Here is a 17,988-nt window from a genome sequence, read left to right as displayed (position 1 = left end):
TAAGCAATTGCCCCTCCTCTTACCTATTTAAAATCTCCCTGGAATAGTGTTCCTTTAACAGCAAAATTTGAGCAGCTCTGGACTGTTTTAACAAAGCAAATCACACCAGACACATGCCTCAGCTTCCCACTACATTCCTGTTTTAAAGAATAGCTGATAGACTGATAAAACAAATGAGGATATAGGTAATAATGAAACCTGCTAGGTCTTATTTTCAGGGGACGTCTTATCTTTCCTGTAAGTAGGTCTTATTTTCGGAGGATGTCTTATTTTCAGGGAAACAGGGTATTACAGGGCAGTAAATCACAAATAATAAATCGAGAGATCAAAGTCCAGGCATGATGCCACATGCCTATATAATCCTAGCACTTTGGGAGTTCCAGGCAAGAGCACCTGAGCCCAGGGCAAGAGCAGCCTGAACAACTCTGTGAGACTTTATCTCAAAAAAAAAAAAAAAAAAGAAACAAAAGAGAGATCAGAGAGTCCCATGCAGTACCCTTTCTACACCACACCACTTCTGAAAGGCTACCCCTTCTTACACAAAAGCATCATCTACTCATCCAACCACTATAGACTAATTGGTTTGTTTTAAGTGTTTTTAATAATATCATACCTGTTGTAAAGCTTTTAAATCAATTTTCTGTCCTTCTATCTTGGAATAAAATTCATCCACGGCCTTATTAAAAAAAAAAGACAAACAACTAGCTGAAAACAAAAAGGCATGGTCTCCACTTCAACTTGCATAACACCACGCAAAGAATTTGAACAGGTTCCAATAAATGTGTTATATAGTAAAATAGTATCACGATTAAATTAAGTTCAAATCTTTGGTCCTTTACTTTGAAATAAAGTGGCAACAATTTTTTCCAACACCTGTATCTGTGTTTGCATTGATCTTTAATGCCCAGATTCACAGTGATTATAAAGTAAGAATACTGTCAATTTCTCAATCAAAGCAATTAATACTAATAACTTAACTCATATCATGCTAACTGGTCAAAGAACAGAACTGGAAAACCCACCTTGTCAAATGTTTCAAATTCTATATATGGACATTGTGAATGTTGAGAAAACAAGAAAGGATGAAATTCCTCATACCTGTAAAATACATTTATTATATCACATTCAAGAACGTTAGTAAATATCCAAAGCATATTGACTCATGCCTAAATGCTTACGTGAGTATGTCTTCAGCTGGTTTATCTGCTTCCAGACTTGGTTTTATTTCTCTTTTCTGAATGATGTATCCCTATAAAAACCCAACATTAAAATCGTTTCTACTCATAATTTATAAACATTTACTTTCCATAACTGACATTAATTTAAATTTAAGTTTCTGTAAGTAAAGTTACACTTTGAATAGGAAAGAAACACACTCATAAGGTACCAAGATAATTCAGTAACTACCCTGTTTCCCCGAAAATAAGACAGTGTCTTATTTTAAGGTGTGCTCCCAAAGATGTGCTAGGTCTTATTTTCAGGGGACGTCTTATCTTTCCTGTAAGTAGGTCTTATTTTTGGAGGATGTCTTATTTTCAGGGAAACAGGGTATTACAGGGCAGTAAATCACAAAACTCTGAAAAGGTTCTAGCAAATTAAAAGTTCTATCTAAAATCAACTCAAGGGGCCAGACATGGTGGCTCACACCTGTAACCCTAGCACTCTGAGGAGGCCAAAGCAGGTGGATTGTTTGAGCTCATGAGTTCAAGACAAGCCGGAGCAAGAGTGAGACCCCATCTCTAAAATAGCCAGGTGCTGTGGGGGGTGCCTGTAGTCCCAGCTACTCAGGAGGCTGAGGCAAATGAATTGCTTGAACCAAGGGGTATGAGGTTGCTGTGAGCTATAACACCATAGCACTCTACCCAGGGCAACAAAGTGAAACTGTATCTCAAAATAAATAAATAAATAAATACTCAAAAAGAAATACTTTCAAATTGCCTAATTTTTCTGGAGTGCCTATATACCAAGGGCAATTAAAAAAAACTACTCATGATTAGTGAATGGCTATAGATTATAAAAAAAAAATTGAAATAAGGTGTTAAATTTAAATATTAAAAACTACCCTAGAATAAGCATGTTACAAATAATAATTTTTAAATTAGAATAAAATTTACATATATTGATCCTTTAGTTTCCACATTTAATTTCCAAATAAATAAAACCAAAACAATATATAAGTATATATGGTGGTACCTTCCCATTGAAATTAGATGTTGTTTTCATATAATCTTCTGCTTTCTGCAGACAAACAAGTACTTTTTCAATATCTAATGGGGGAATTAAAAAAGAAGTGTTGATCAAGTGTCAATTAACTATGGTTAAACAACTACGTAAAAAAACAAAAAAGTGCTTAAGATATTATGTAAAGGGTTCTAGAAAATCAGATACAGTTATCTCATGTTTGTAACTGATTTATGTAAATAAGGCTATGTTCCAGCCAGCCTGTTGTCTGAGTAGCTTTTACTGAATCACCTGTCTTTCCCTCCATGATCTGAAAGGCGCTTTATGAACAAACAAATTTCCTATATATATTTGGGGTCTGTTCCTGGATTCTTTAAGCTATGTATTCCTTCTCTAAAAACATAGCTTCATAATATATTTTAATCTGTGGAAAGGTTACACAGACAGTAATAAATAATAATAAATCACTACTATTATTTCCCAGAGTTTTCCCATTTTCACATGCTTTCATTCCAGATGAAAATCTGATTCATTTTATAAAAACAAAACAGCATCGGGCAGCGCCTGTGGCTTAGTGGGTAAGGCGCGGGCCCAATATACTGAGGGTGGCAGGTTCAAACCTGGCCCCGGCTGAACTACAACCAAAAAACAGCTGGGCGTTGTGGCGGGCGCCTGTAGTCCCAGCTACTCGGGAGGCTGAGGCAAGAGAATCGCTTAAGCCTAGGAGTTGGAGGTTGCTGTGAGCTGTGTGATGCCATGGCACTCTACCGAGGGCCTTATATAAAGTGAGACTCTGTCTCTACAAAAACAAAACAAACAAACGAAAAAAAAAAACACAGCATCACCACCACCTGTTTTCATTTTAATTAGGATTGTACTGAATTAGCATATTTCAGAACCTAAAACATTCAATTTTCTTTTTAAACATGCAAAAAAAATTACAGCATAACAATTATTCCTAAACATTACTAAATGATATATAATCCCCAAATATAAACATTAAGAATGGGGTGGTGCCTGTAGCTCAAGGAGTAGGGCGCCGGTCCCATATGCCGGAGGTGGCGGGTTCAAACCCAGCCCCAGCCAAAATAAACAAACAAACAAAAAATATTTAAGAATGATCTTTAGTATATGTACACCATGGAATACTATGCAGCCATTAAAAAAAGGAGACTTCACATCTTTTATGTTTACCTGGATGGAGCTGGAACATATTCTTCTTAGTAAAGTATCTCAAGAATGGAAAAAAAAGTATCCAATGTACTCAATACTATTATGAAATCAATTTCCAACCACCTACACACTCATATGAATGGCAAAACATAACTATAGTCCAGAAAGTAGAAGGGAAGAGGAGAGAGAGGGGAGAGGAGGGTATTCGGGGGACCTCACCTAATGTGCATGATGCAATGGTACATTTCAAAACTATTAAGAAATGAGTATAATTGTGCTGGATGTATTACTTAGTTCAATGTAAGCATTTTACATTGTATATTGAAGCAGTACCCTGAACCCCATAAATGCATCACTGTACAAAGTTATGATTTAATAAAAAACAATTAAAATAAATAAATAAATAAAAGAATGATCTTTAAAAATATTGTGCAAGATATCTTGCAGGTCAAAATTTTGTCAAATCTTCCATTATCCTTGTATTTCCTCTACTTTTGTTATTATACTAATCTAGCAGTTAAGTTAGGTTCCCTAAGTAGTTACAAAAACCTAATCCATCATACAGCCATATTATATTACTACAGAAATTAAAATGCATGAATAAAGCTATTTCCAGAAATATTCTAGGTTCTGAGTCAGAAGGGTAACAATTCAACATCTTACAACCCCAACTGTCCCAAGTTCAGTTCCCAATCATTCCAAAAATTTAGGAAGTAGGAAGGGAGACTATTCTTCAAAAGATAACAAGATGACAAGTCTGAGACCGAACTGTACATTATCAGAAATAAAGCTCCCTAGTAACTGGGGTAGGAAGCCAGGAAGGACCATCCATACACCAAGACACTTACAGGTCAAAGGTTTTTAAGTCTAGAACTATCTGCTCATTTATTACTTTCCCAGAAATAATTTTGAAGAGTTTTTTAAAAAGGAAATGAATGAAAATTAACAAAACTGGTGCCATGCAGACATACCTTTACTTTCAAGTTTTTCATCCACTTTGACATTGCTAGAGAATCCATTCTCTATAAGACAGTGTTCGATGAGAGCTGGTCCATAAGCTATGAAAGCAGAGTTATTTTTTTACTATTTTCCTATAAAATTTAACATTCAAAATGTAGTGCAAATTTAGATCCAATATAAAAATAACATCAATCAGTGAAAATAATATTAACTCTGGGAGGCTGAGGCGGGTAGATTACCTGAGCTCAGAAGTTCTAAGAGTGAGCAAGAGTGAGACCCCAACCCTTAAAAAAAAAAAAAAAAAAAGATTGCAGGCATTGTGGTGGGCACCTATAGTCCCAGCTACTTGGGAGGCTGAGGCAAGAGGATTGCTTGACCCCAAGAGTTTAAAGTTGCTGTGCTGTGAGCTAGGACGCCAGAGCACTCAACCCCAGGGCAATTGAGTGAGATACCGTCTCCAAAAAAAAAGGTAGTTCTCCCCAAACTGATCCACAGATTCAATGTAATTCATATCAGAATCCCAGCAAAGTCAATCCTAAATTTTATAAGGAAATGCGAATGATCTAGAATAGCCAAAACCCTTAAAAAAAAAAAAAAGAACAAAGTTACAGGACATATACAAACTGAGTATCCCTTACCTGAAATGTGTAGGACCAAGAGTTTTTCAGATTTCAAATTTTTTCAGATTTTAGAATATCTGCCTATATATAAGGAGATATCTTGGGGAGGGAACCCAAGTCTGAGCACAAAATTCATTTATGTTTCATATTCATTTTTTTTTTTTTTTTTTTTGTAGAAACAGAGTCTCACTTTATGGCCCTCAGTAGAGTGCTGTGGCCTCACACAGCTCACAGCAACCTCCAACTCCTGGGCTTAAGCAATTCTCTTGCCTCAGCCTCCCGAGTAGCTGGGACTACAGGCGCCCGCCACAACGCCCGGCTATTTTTTGGTTGCAGTTTGGCCGGGGCCGGGTTTGAACCCGCCACCCTCGGTATATGGGGCCGGCGCCTTACAGACTGAGCCACAGGCGCCGCCCCATATTCATTTTATATACATAGCTTAAAGGTAATTTTATGCAATCTTTTTAATAATTTTGTGCACCCATCATATGAGGTTGGGGTGGAATTTTCCACATAGGTGTTATGTCTGCACTCAAAGTTTCAGATTTTAGAGCATTTTGGATTTCAGATTTTCTGATTACGGATACTATCTAATAACAAAAAATGTAGAAATTTGTGAAACTTTGGCTTAATCCAAACTTGAAAATTTTACACACACTATACTCTAACAGTTGGAAAGTTTTAAAGATAACTTTCTAATAAATTCTAATTTCATAAAAGAGAAAGAATAATGCCCCATTGCTCAGTAATCAATGCCTGCCTCTATTATCTTTTCCAGATTCCTTAATATAGGACTAAATGATGATCTTCTCAAGTGTAAGTTTACTGGGATCAAAACATGTGATGGATGATGTCATGAGACCCTGAGACCCACCAATCTAAAAAAAACTAAGCTAGGCTCAGCACATGTAGCTCAGCAGCTAGGGCACCAGCCACATATACCGGAGCTGGCGGATTTAAATCCAGCCGAGACCTGCCAAACAACAATGACAACTACAACCAAATAGCCGGGCGTTGTGGCAGGCACCTGTAGTCCCAGCTACTTGGGAGTCTGAGGCAAGAGAATTGCTTAAGCTCAAGAGTTTGAAGTTGCTGTGAGCTGTGATGGCACTCTACCCAGGACGACAGCTTGAGACTCTGTCTCAAAAAAAAAAAAAAAAGACTAAGCTAAGTGGTTATTAAACCAAAGAATCACACTGAAAAAAAAAAAAAAAAAGGGATTCCTTAGAATACTCCAGCTAGCACTGAAATACTAGATAACAGTCTGCACTGCTCTCTAACAGACGAAGTTCAAACTTCACATGGTATAACATCTCATTTTTTCTCAATAAACTCCTACTTACTCAAAAGGTCATTTTAAACGCCTTGTTAAATTTTCTATCAGAACCATAAAAGATTTAAATATATTTCTCAACATTACATTATCTTACAAACATTTCAACTGCTCTACGTAGGATTACTCACGAAGTAATGGGTTTAGAACTCTCTTCAGCAGTTCGCCCTTAGGTGCATTGGCTATTATTTCAGTCAATCTGTGAAATGAAATTGACACACCTCTTAACTATATTAATATTGAACAAATCTTTTTTTTTTTTTTTTGGTCACCCTCAGTAGAGTGCCATGGCATCACATCTCACAGCAACCTCCAGCTCTTGGGCTAGGGTGATTCTCTTGTCTCAGCCTCCCGAGTACTTGGGACTACAGGCGCCAGCCACAATGCCCGGCTATTTTTGTTGCAGTTGCCACGGCTGTGTTTGAACCCGGCACCCTCGGTCCCTCGGTATATAGGGCTGGTGCCCTACCCACTGAGCCACAGGCGCCACCCAATGTTGAATAAATCTTTTTTTTTTTTTTTGGTTTTTGGCCAGGGCTGGGTTTGAACCCACCACCTCTGGCATATGGGACCGGCGCCCTACTCCTTGAGCCACAGGCGCCGCCCGAATAAATCTTAAAGTTATCTTTAAATTCACACTACTTGCATCAATTCAGCTGATCTTTACAATACTCTGAAATGCAATAGGAATTAGTTCTTTCTGTAGGTGAGAAAATGGATCATAAAAGTAATTTATCTGAGATTAATAGGTTCTTGAGTAGCAGACTGGAACTTGAATCCAGGTTTTGTAAGAGAAATCAGTATTTTTCCAACTAAGTCATCTTGGTTACAATGTCTCTGTACATAAATGATATAAATATATTTTTACATAAAAGTTGAAGTGGGCTGGTGCAGTGGCTCACAGCTATAATGCTAGCACTTGGGGAGGCTGAGGGAAGATAACTGCTTGAGGCCAGGGGTTCGAGACTAGCCTAACCAAGAGCAAGGACGCCCCGCCCCTCCTCCCCCATCGCTACAAAAAAAAAAAAAAAAAAAATAGAAAAATTAGCCAGGTGCAGTAGCCCAAACTCAGGAGGCTAAGACAGGAGGATCACTTGACCCCAGGAGTTAGAGGTTGTGCAGTCAGCTATGATGAAACACTGCACTCTAACTCAGGTGACAGAGTGAGACCCTGTCTCAAAAAAAATTGAAATGTCGTTTATGAATTTTCATGCTGTATCTTAACAACTGAAATGATTATCTAATTAAGCACTTAACAAGAACTCTTAAGGACGTTGTGGATCAATGTGGTCCTTATAGCAAAATTAGTATTACCTAAGAACTTGTTAGAAAAGAAAATTCCTAGCCAGGTAAAGTGACATACACCTGTAATCCTAGTACTGTGGGAAGCTGAGGTGGGAGGATCCCTGGAGCTCAGCTGAAGACCAGCCTGAGCAAGAGCAAGACCCTGTCTCTACTAAACACAGAAAAATTGGCCAGACGTTGTGGCAAGCACCCTGTAGTCCCAACTACTCAGGATGCTGAGGCAGAAGGACTGCTTGAGCTCTGATGACCCCACTGCACTCTATGCTTGAGCTCTGATGACCCCACTGCACTCTAGCCTAGGCAATAGAGAGAAAAAAAAATCCTATACCCTGTACGTCTAGTGAATTAACAAAGAGGGTTTAGTAAGCCCTCCAGGGGATTCTGACACATATTAACCTTTCAGAAACACTGCTGTCCACTACTATTCAGCAGACCCTTCCACACCAAGGAGTACAATCACCACTTTATCCCTCTATTTCCCTTGTTCTTAGGTAAATCAGAATTTTATACTCCTTTGGACTCTACCCAAGGTATTTATCTGTCCTCCCACAAAATAGCTAGTAAGTCCCTTCAATTAGCAAAAAATCATAACCACTTAAAGTAACCCAAAATTTACCACTCCCCAATAAGATTTAATTCTTCATTATCCAAGTAAAAAAAAATATTTCTTATGTGATGGAACTCTTATATTCTGCCCTAGTTTTACCTTGTCATACAATATGAAAATGAGTTTATGAACAGAACACGTCACCTTTGCAAAGTGGGCAGAGGCTCAGCAGTCCTAGCATGATCAACTGGGTAGTGTTCACGAACAGCAAATTTAACGTCATCTGCCTCGTCAGTGCGAAACCTTAGGATATTTAAAATTAGGTACTCATAATCTGTAAGAACAATGTTCCCCTGCAATAGAATAAGATACAATTTAATGCTTTTCCAAATCATTCTTGAAATTTCTTAAAAATTGAGAAAGAAAATGTTGTCTGCTAACCTAATGAAGATTATAGAAATGAAGTTACTAAACAAAAGCACCAGAATCACATCTAAACAACTTTCCTTGCACTTGCCCAGCAAACTATGAAATAAGATAAACAAATTTTAAAGACTCCAAGTTTGAAATACAGCAAAGAAATCTAGAGTAATGTTAAATTGACTGATGGTTTAGCACAGCAGCTGTTGCAGTTGTCATTGTTGTTTTAGCTGGCCTGAGGCTGGGTTCCAACCGCCAGCTCAGTGAGGTACAGGCACTGCCCACTTTTTTTTTTTTTTGAGACAGTCTCACTCTGTTGCCCCAGGCTAGAGGTAGCTTACAGCAACCTCAGAATCCCGGGTTAAAGATATCTTCTTGCCTCAGCTTTCCAAGTAGGCGGGACTATAGGTGCCCATCACCATGCCTGGCTAGTATTTTTAGTAGAGACAGGGTTTCACTCTCAATGAGCCTGCTCTTGAACTCCTGACCTCAAGCAATCAACCTACCGCAGCCTCCCAGAGTATTAGGATTAAGGTGTGAGCCAACACGCCCTGCCATTTTTTTTACTTTTTAAACATTTTTGTTAAATACTAAAACACAAACACACACTGGGTCAGGATCTTCAAGATGTCTCCAGGTTGCTGCTGCGGTGGTTCACACCTGTAATCCCAGCACTGTGGGAGGTTGAGGAGGGAAAATTGCTTGAGCTCAGGAGTTTAAAGACTCGCCTGAGTGAGAGTGGGACCCTGACTCATGAAAAAAATGGAAAAACCCAGTCGGGCACTGCGGGGAGCACCTATAATCCCAGCAGCTTCCGGAGGCTGAGACAGCGGGATGCCCACAGCCGGACTCTGACGCCACTGCACTTTGCTCAGGGGCATAAAGTGGGACTCTGTCTCAACAAAAAAGATGTCTCCAGGTGGTAGGAATTTTTCAGCTCCATTATAATCTCACGGGACCAATGTTGTATATGTGGTCATCATTATGCAGCACATGACAATAGCTGACCATTTTCTGGTTACACTATATCAGCCCTGAAATGTAAAGTACCAAATAATTTCTTCAATCCTCAGATCTTCATCTTCTATATTCATAACGCTAACCCAAAAGGCTAAGATTTGCCTAAATTCATACCTCCAAAAAAAATAAAGATTATTATAAAATTGTATTTTACTTGTATGACATTTATTTTCCCAGTGTATGAACAGTCTTTGACACAGAAAAACAAAGTTCTAAACCCCCCAAAAAAAGTTCTAACCCCATGTTATATAGCATTATTTTATAAATTAATAATGAATTCCCCTTCACCCCATGCCCCAAATTTAACTTACCCTATCATAGAGCTCAATAATTAAATGATAAGCAGCTTCATCACTTCCAAATTGAAAATCTACAATTCTATCCATACCAAGCTGTTTTGCACTGACTAATCTCCGACTCTTCAAATGTTTTCGGCACTAGCAAGAAATAGAAGAAAAAGGCATTTGTGTATTAAAAAATGAAATCCTAGCCACTTGATGTTAGTTTACAAATAAGCTTCTTTTCATTATCATCAGGAATATATTTTCAGAAGGTAGTAACAGAATAGACATGAAAGCTTACAAATGATAATAAACAGAAAAAACATTTGGGACAACGGACTGCTAATTCTGAAGCAGTATTATATATTCAATTTTCAAGTAGACAATGATAGACCTATAGCAAAATTTGCTTCATTGCTTTATATTCCTGCTACATTGCCTGTTCTTGCCCTGGTGAACAACCTTTATTTTTCTAAAAGTATCTTTCTATGCCAATCTTTTTTTTTTTTAGACAAGAGTCTCAAGCTGTCGCCCTAGGTAGAGTGCCCTGGTGTACTAGCTCACAGCAACCTCCAACCTTGAACTCAGGCTCAAGCAATCCTCTTGCCTCAGTTTTTCTATTTTTAGTGGGGGGGGGGGGTGTCTCCCTTTTGCTCAGGCTGGTCTCCAACTCCTGAGCTCAGGCAATCCACCCACCTCAGTCTCCCAGAGTGCTAGGATTATAGGCGTCAGCCACCGCCCCCTGCCTGCCAATCTTTTAATTATATAAATTTCCTTCACTTAACATTTATGTTCAAAATTAGTGGTTTCCGGGCGGCGCCCGTGGCGCAAGGAGTAGGGCGCTGGTCCCATATGCCAGAGGTGGCGGGTTCAAACCTAGCCCCGGCCAAAATTCAAAAAAAACAAAAAAACAAAAAAAACAAAATTAGTGGTTTCCACTAATCTTCCACTTCAGGAGGTGTTTTTTTTTTTTTTTTTTGTAGAGAGAGTCTCACTTTATTGCCCTCGGTAGAGTGCCATGGCATCACACAGCTCACTGCAACCTCCAGTTCCTGGGCTTGGGCGATTCTCTAGCCTCAGGCTCCCAAGTAGCTGGGACTACAGGCGTAATCTTCCACTTCAAATGTATATCAACTATGGACCACAAAGTTGTGGTATTCTGCTAATTTGTCCCCTAAGTTACTCACATCCAACTACCCTCCATCCCTACAAACTTTTTCTATTTTTTAGAGATGGAGTCTTGCTATGCTGTCCAGGCTGTACTACACTCCTGGGCTCATGTGAGCCTCCCACCTCAATGTCTGAAGTAGTAAGAACTAGGGCTACACACCACTGTGCCCAGTTTATTCTCACAAAATTAATTAATATATCCCAAATAGAATTTCCCTGGTATTGTCTCTAAGCTTTTCATTAATCTATTTCATATCTAAAAGTAATAACTTCCATTCTTTATCCAATCTCATTCCTCCTATCCCTGGCCATAAGACTCTTTTTCTTATTAAATAATTAAAACAAAATCAGCATGTCAAACCCAAATACAAATTACTTAACCAATACCTATATTTAGATTACATGTATCATCCTTTAGTACAAATATTCAAGTATCACATGGATGGATAACAAGCCTAGCCTGTAGCCCCTCAAAAATCTTACCACTGTTTTTAATTTTGAAATTTGAAAGACCCCTTAGTCAACACCAGTAAGAATGTTTTCTTCAAGACTCAAATACTAGACAAAATTTATGGAGAAGTTAATCTAAATACACATTTAAAAAAGCAAAAAATAGGGCGGCGCCTGTGGCTCAAGGAGTAGGGCGTCGGTCCCATATGCTGGAGGTTGCGGGTTCAAACCTAGTCCCAGCCAAAAACAAAAAAAAAAGAAAAAGAAAAAGAAAAAAGCAAAAAATAAGAAATACACAAATTCTCTGTTAAAATTAATACCAATCATTTCATAACCAGGAGAGTTCTTTTCTAGACTTTTATAGTTCAAACTGATTAAAATTCTCATTTTATGCACCTATACATTTAAGCAGACATAAATTTTTTCAAACTTCCTCAAATAAACTATCTCTCCCTAATTCAGCAATTTTATGACTAGCCTATACCAATTTTGATTTAAAAAGTGACCTACCTGTAGGACTATCTTTAAATCCCTAAGGTAAAATCATAGACACTTTGCCCAACATCCTTGAAGAATAATTTTATTCAAGAAAAGTAAAGTTAAAATGAAGACAAAGGACATCCCTGAAAGGAAAGAGGTCCATACTCCTCACCAAAGAGGAATGGTGAAAAGGGGATTATTTATCATGGTGAGTACAGATGGACATAAGGTATATGCATAGTTTGTTTTCTTTCCCTGTCAGCAGCTTGGTGAAAATAACCTGCTCAGTGCCACAAAGCTGTGATTAGCATCCCAAAACATGAGTACTAGGAATAATTACTATGATTTATCACATACCAGACATGACCCTCCCTGTGTTGTACAAACAGTCACAGCTCTTTATTTAATAAAGTGCTTAATGCTGTTTGCTCCATTGGAGGTAATCTTTCTACACATTTAGATTGACATGCTCATCTAACTCAGAGAATTTTTTTTTTTTTTTGTGACTGGCCTGCTATTGGTACGTCCTGATTTGGAGATGTTTACACAATCCCAGTATCATATCTCTCACTGGCTTGTTACTCCATCTGTAAAACTGAAATAATAATATTTGTTCTTCATATTCCACTGAGTTGTTAAACAATTAAAGTGACATATTATTCATCTACTTTTAAAAGTGCTACAGAAACATAAAGTGTCATTATTATTGACAAGCCCCAGAAGCACCACTTGGGGTTACTATAAAGTAAATTAAACTTTACTAATCTGATAATGTGTGTCAGCCCTTGTGATATGGGAAACATTTACCTAACTTGTAATCCAAAATAGATTCTAAGTTGCTGGGGTTAAAGCTCTTCTCTGTGAAGCCTCTAATGAAATAACACAATGCCATAACAAATAAATTTCTGAAGGAAAGTGAGGAAGAGAGGAAGAAGGAAATGAACACATACAGAACTCTAATATGTGCCAGGCATTGTGTTAGGTGCTTTACGCATTATTTCAATTAATCCTCACCAATAACTCCACAAGGGAGGTGCTAGTCACATTTTACATTTAAATAACTAAGTTCCAAGATGTTAAATAACTTTTCTACATTATGAAGTTATTTACTAGCAAAAACAATCAATTCAAAGTTAGGTTTATCTCTTAAGTTTTTCTTCTGCACCACATGAACTTTTAATTTATACATTAGGCCAATATAAGAATGGGTAACATACCCACAAACTTAAAATCTCAGTCTTAATAGCAAAAACAAAAGGAAATATAGAAGTGAAAAGTACAAAGACCTGGCTTAGTATGTATTGATGTCATTGACTATTCCAACAAAATACAGATTGGGCAGATGAAAACGATTCACAAAAGTGAGCTCTGAAAGATAAGCCTAGGAAAACAAAAGGGAGGACAGAGAAAGCCAAGAATACCAAGATACAGAATATGCATTCAGAAATGAGGGGACCACAAAAGGTGGCATAACTAATAAAAATGATGCTTTAGAAAAATTAAGGTTGGTTTAATTTAGAATTGTTTTGGTGGGGGAAAGTGGACTATAGTTAAGGGACTATAAGGTTGAACATGATGAATGAAAGCTTGAACTAGCATGGTGACAGCACAGAAAGAAGATCTGGGCTCGGCAGCTAGGGTGCCAGCCATATACATTGGAACTGGCGGGTTCAAATCCAGACCAGGCCTGCCAAACAAGGACAACTGCAACCAAAAATATAGTTGGGTGTTGTGGCAGGCACCTGTAGTCCCAGCTACTCAGAAGGCTGAGGCAAGAGAATCGCTTAAGCCCAAGAGTTTGAGCTGTGAGGCCATGGCACTCTACCCAGGGCCACATAGTGAAACTCTGTCTCCATAAAAAAAAAAAAAAAAGAAGAAAATCTGGAGAACAGGGTATGAAAGGTAACAGGAAGAAGTCAGTTAATAAATATCTACTTTATTCATCCCATTATCTGTCAACTACTCCCTATATCTTCATTTACCTGTATTTTATTCATAGCAGTGAAAGACAAGCAGTTTAAAAACTCAACTGTTAGTGAGCAATCTCTTCAAATTTAGCTCAGAGTATAATTTAAAATTTACCTTCATGGCAAAACTAGATGGCATCATATTCTTAGGCCACTCAAATTCTGTTGTGTGAATCCGTATGCCAGATTCAAGTAAAAGTGTAGCTTTAAAATCTGGTCTGTAGAAGAAAAAAAGTCAAAAACAATTTTAGGGCTTTTGCCAATGTTAACTCTGCGAAACAGACTTAAAATGCAAGTAAAAAAATCAACAATCTCATACTTAATTACCAAAAGTAAAACAAGCCTTTAAAATGTTCTTACTTTTGAAGACGAATAAGATATGTCTTATTATCCACATCATAAACATTGTTTACTCTCATTCCTAGCAAGCTGCAAAGACAAAGGAAACAAGTAATAAATCACACTACTGTTTAAAACATAAAATTACACACAATTTAAATAAAGCTAGGAAAGAGGGGAATCTTAGGATCTTAGAATCTGGGGTCAAAAGTGGGGTAGAGCCTAAAAGCAAATAGGCTTTCAGCCCAAAACTCAAGTATACCACATAAGAATAGATGTAGTCTATCAGCTCTAGGAACACCTACAATGCCTTGCCTCTTTGAAGAGGCCCAATTTGGGGGGAAGGAAGAATATAACAAGATATAATCCAATCGAAACACCACAAGGGGAGGGAAGGTAAAATAAGCCCCCTGAAATAGGACAAAGCTCACATGCCAGTATGATACTAGACTAGACTAGAATCCAGGTCTCAGTCCAAATCTGTTAAGCCCAGATAAATCGCGATGCTCTTTCTTTGAAATTAAAAGTATTAAAAAGAAAAACAAACAAACAAAAAAACAACAGGCCTCCGGTCTGGAAACCTCTGCAGCAAATGACCACTCTGGCGTCTCGGGTGCTGCCAGACACTGCTGCCGGACCCGGGCCACCCAGGCCAAAAAGGCAAGAGCGTCGCGCTAGCGGGTCAAGAGACCTAGCAAGGCAAGAGAGCCGAGAGGGCACCGGGTGGGGCACGCGGTGCCTGGGGGCCCCAGGGTATCCTGAGAGCCAAGGGAAAGATGTCACACGCTCGCCCACCACAGGCCTAGCCAGGTCCACAGAAAAACAGCAGCAGGAGGTAAGGGGAAAGAAACATCAGGCTGCTCTTGTCTTCACCCATGGGGTCCCCGCCTCTGCCTCCCCCACTCCATGCAAGAGCCAAGTCACCTGAGGGACCGTACCTAGCATTCAGCTCTGCGAGCACGGCGCGGAGGTCAATGGTGCTAAAGCGGGTCTTCATGGCGAGGTTTAAAGGTCGCTACCGCAGTTTCCCCTCCGCCTGCCTGACTCGACGCCGCTACTCTTCCGCGCAGGCGTACTTGGCAGAGATCTACGGGCGCACAGAGGACCCAAGATTCCTTGAAGCGAACGTATTTGCATCATTTCTCTTAAGATTTAAGTTGTCAAATAGCCGTGGATTCGCTTTTCATCGCATCAGAACAACTCGAAATAAATCCAAACTGTTCTCTGGGAACCTAATTCCTTCCTTAAACGTTAGAGACCTGTCTGGACACCTTGCCCTCTTGCGTTTTGGGACCAGAGCCCGCCTCCATAGTGACCCCTGCTGGTCGTAACAATTTTCACGGCGATTACGGGAGGATTTCCTTAAGTGGGCTGCAGGACTCAGCGCAGGTGAGCATCGACCCCTTCGGCTTGGCTACTTGGAGGTGTAAGAGTTTGAGATGTAACAAAGCAGAGCTATTTCCTTCCTCCTAGTACCCTCGACAGTCAAAGCGAACCCTCAGGAGTTCCTATTTTGATGAGTCCTGCTCTCCAAAGGAGCGTTCTGCAGCGGCAGATTGCGGGATTCTCATCCAGCCGCGTTCTCGGTATCCCCGAGAATTGGAGTAGTGCCTCGTATACAGTTGGTGCTTCCTAAATGCTGGGAAGCCTGGATATTCGGGTGTTTCGCTAGATAATGGTGACCTTATATAAAAATAAAAAATGAGCCAAGATTCCCCACCGAAGGATTCATGGCGTAGCGAGGAAAACATTCGTGCTGGAATGTACATACACTACTTTTATATTTAAATAGATTGTGTAGGGGAAAAAAACATACTTTGAAGTGAGAACACAAAAAGAGACAGGGTCTTGCTATGATACCCAGACTGGAGTGCAATGGCTGTTCACAGGCGCGATCCCACTACTGATCAGCACCGGAGCTTTGACCTGCTCCGTTTCCGACCTGGGCCGGTTCACCCCACCCGGTGGTCCCCCACTTCCAGAAGGTCGCCATATTGATGCCGAGCTTAGTGCGGACACCCGATCGGCCTAGCGCACTACAGCCCAGAACTCCTGGACTCAAGCGATCCTCCAGCCGCAGCCTCCAGAGTAGCTGGGACTACAGGCGCCGGCCAGCACATCCTGCGTTCGTAGGCGCTGCGGGGAGACCCGAGACCGCAGGCCACAGGTGGTGGCTGCCAGATTTCCCGCCAACAGAGGGCGACCCTGAGCAGAAAAGGCGCGGTTGCCAATTCAAAATAACCGGGAATTGTAGGTACCAAAATGGCTATAGCACATACGGAACGTTATTGCTGTGTTGTACAGCACAGTAGCCATACAGGGTAGCTCCAAATATGAAATAAACCATTGAGGGAGGGAGTTAGACTCTACTCCAAAGTGTAAAAGTGAGAGGTTTAATAGCACATGCACGATACTAAGGTTGGCCTGGAAGACATTCCTAGAATGCCTAAGTATTTTGCATAAATGTAGCCTATGGAAAGGCTCTACATTGAAAATATAATATTAAAAAAAAAGTATAATATTTTACAAAAACAAAAACTGAAGTACTTTCAAGCAAAACTTTCATCTGAGGACCCCAGCTGGATAAGATAGAAGCAGGATATCAGTTCAGGTTTTACACGATACAATCAACCTGTAGACTAATTCATACTTGCTTCAACCTTGTCCATCAAGGGAAATGGACATCAGGAGGTAAGTGCAAGAACACACGTGGGGAGAGGTAGGTCAAGACAAGTGTGAAGATTACAAGGGAACTTCACTTACTACTAAATTCCATCATTTCTGTTTTTGTTTTTAGAAATCTAGGGGGTACAAGGGCAGTTTTGTACTAATAGTGTATATTGTACCCAATAGGTAAGTTTTCATCCCTCACGCCCCTCCCACACTCCCACCTTTTGGAGTCTCAAACATCTACCACATTGTATATCAGTATATACCCATGTTTAGCTCCCACTTATGTGTAAGTGAGAACATGGGTATTTGGCTTTCTGAATTACTTCAGTTAGGAGAATGACCTCTACTTCTATCCATGTTGCTACAAAACACGTGATTTCATTCTTTTTTATGACTGAGTGGTATTCAATGGGTTATATGTTCCTTATCCAGTCATCCATCAATGGACAGTTAGGTTGACTCCATGATTTACCTATAAGTGCCTCAATAAACATATAGGGCAGGTGTCTATTTTATATAACGAGTTGCTTTCCTTTGGGTAGATACCAGTAGTGGGATTGCTGGATCAAATGACAGTTCTGTTTTTCCTTCTTCAAGAAATCTCCATGCTGTTTTTCAGAGGTTTTACCAATTTACATTCCCATCAACGGTGTACAAGTGTTTCCTTTTTTCTGCACCCTTGCCAACATTTGTTGGTTCTTGCATTTTTAATAAGCCATCCTGACTTGTGTACGATGACATCCCATTGTGATTTTAATTTATATTTCCTTGATGATTAGTGGTGGTGAGTATTTTTCATATTTTTTTGCCTGCTTATATGTCTTCTTTTAACAAATGTCTTTCATGCCCTTTTCCCCCAGTTTTGAATGGGGTTGTTTGTTTTTTTCTTGTATTTTTATTTTTTACATCATTTCTGTATTTTAAGAAAATTCTGAACCAAGGATATTTGAGAACTTGGGGTAAAGTGAATGCATTTAAGTGTTTCCAACAAATGCTGTCCATAAAGCATCCCTAGCCTGGGAATAAAAGGGAGAGGAGCCCTTGAGCTGATTTTTATGGAATCACTAGG

At 39.4% G+C, this 17,988-nt stretch overlaps 1 protein-coding gene across 1 annotated transcript in view; it reads right to left on the bottom strand.

Moving 5' to 3' along the window:
• Positions 1–15,390, bottom strand: part of NEMF (nuclear export mediator factor) — a 56,128-nt gene extending 40,738 nt beyond the window's left edge. Inside the window, exons 1-11 of the mRNA XM_053594349.1 lie at positions 15,185–15,390; positions 14,268–14,336; positions 14,023–14,125; positions 9,871–9,996; positions 8,324–8,472; positions 6,399–6,466; positions 4,326–4,412; positions 2,194–2,267; positions 1,179–1,249; positions 1,023–1,098; positions 614–676 (exon numbers count right to left, since the gene is read on the bottom strand). Coding sequence (XP_053450324.1) covers positions 614–676; positions 1,023–1,098; positions 1,179–1,249; positions 2,194–2,267; positions 4,326–4,412; positions 6,399–6,466; positions 8,324–8,472; positions 9,871–9,996; positions 14,023–14,125; positions 14,268–14,336; positions 15,185–15,243 — 945 coding nt within the window. The 5' untranslated portion in view covers positions 15,244–15,390. The remainder of the gene's footprint in view (positions 1–613; positions 677–1,022; positions 1,099–1,178; positions 1,250–2,193; positions 2,268–4,325; positions 4,413–6,398; positions 6,467–8,323; positions 8,473–9,870; positions 9,997–14,022; positions 14,126–14,267; positions 14,337–15,184) is intronic.
• Between the last annotated feature and the right edge of the window lie 2,598 nt (positions 15,391–17,988).

The sequence above is a fragment of the Nycticebus coucang genome, chromosome 6, assembly GCF_027406575.1.
Source record: "Nycticebus coucang isolate mNycCou1 chromosome 6, mNycCou1.pri, whole genome shotgun sequence".
NCBI classification, from domain to species: Eukaryota; Metazoa; Chordata; class Mammalia; order Primates; family Lorisidae; genus Nycticebus; species Nycticebus coucang.
This window is presented reverse-complemented; position numbering and strand designations above follow the sequence as displayed.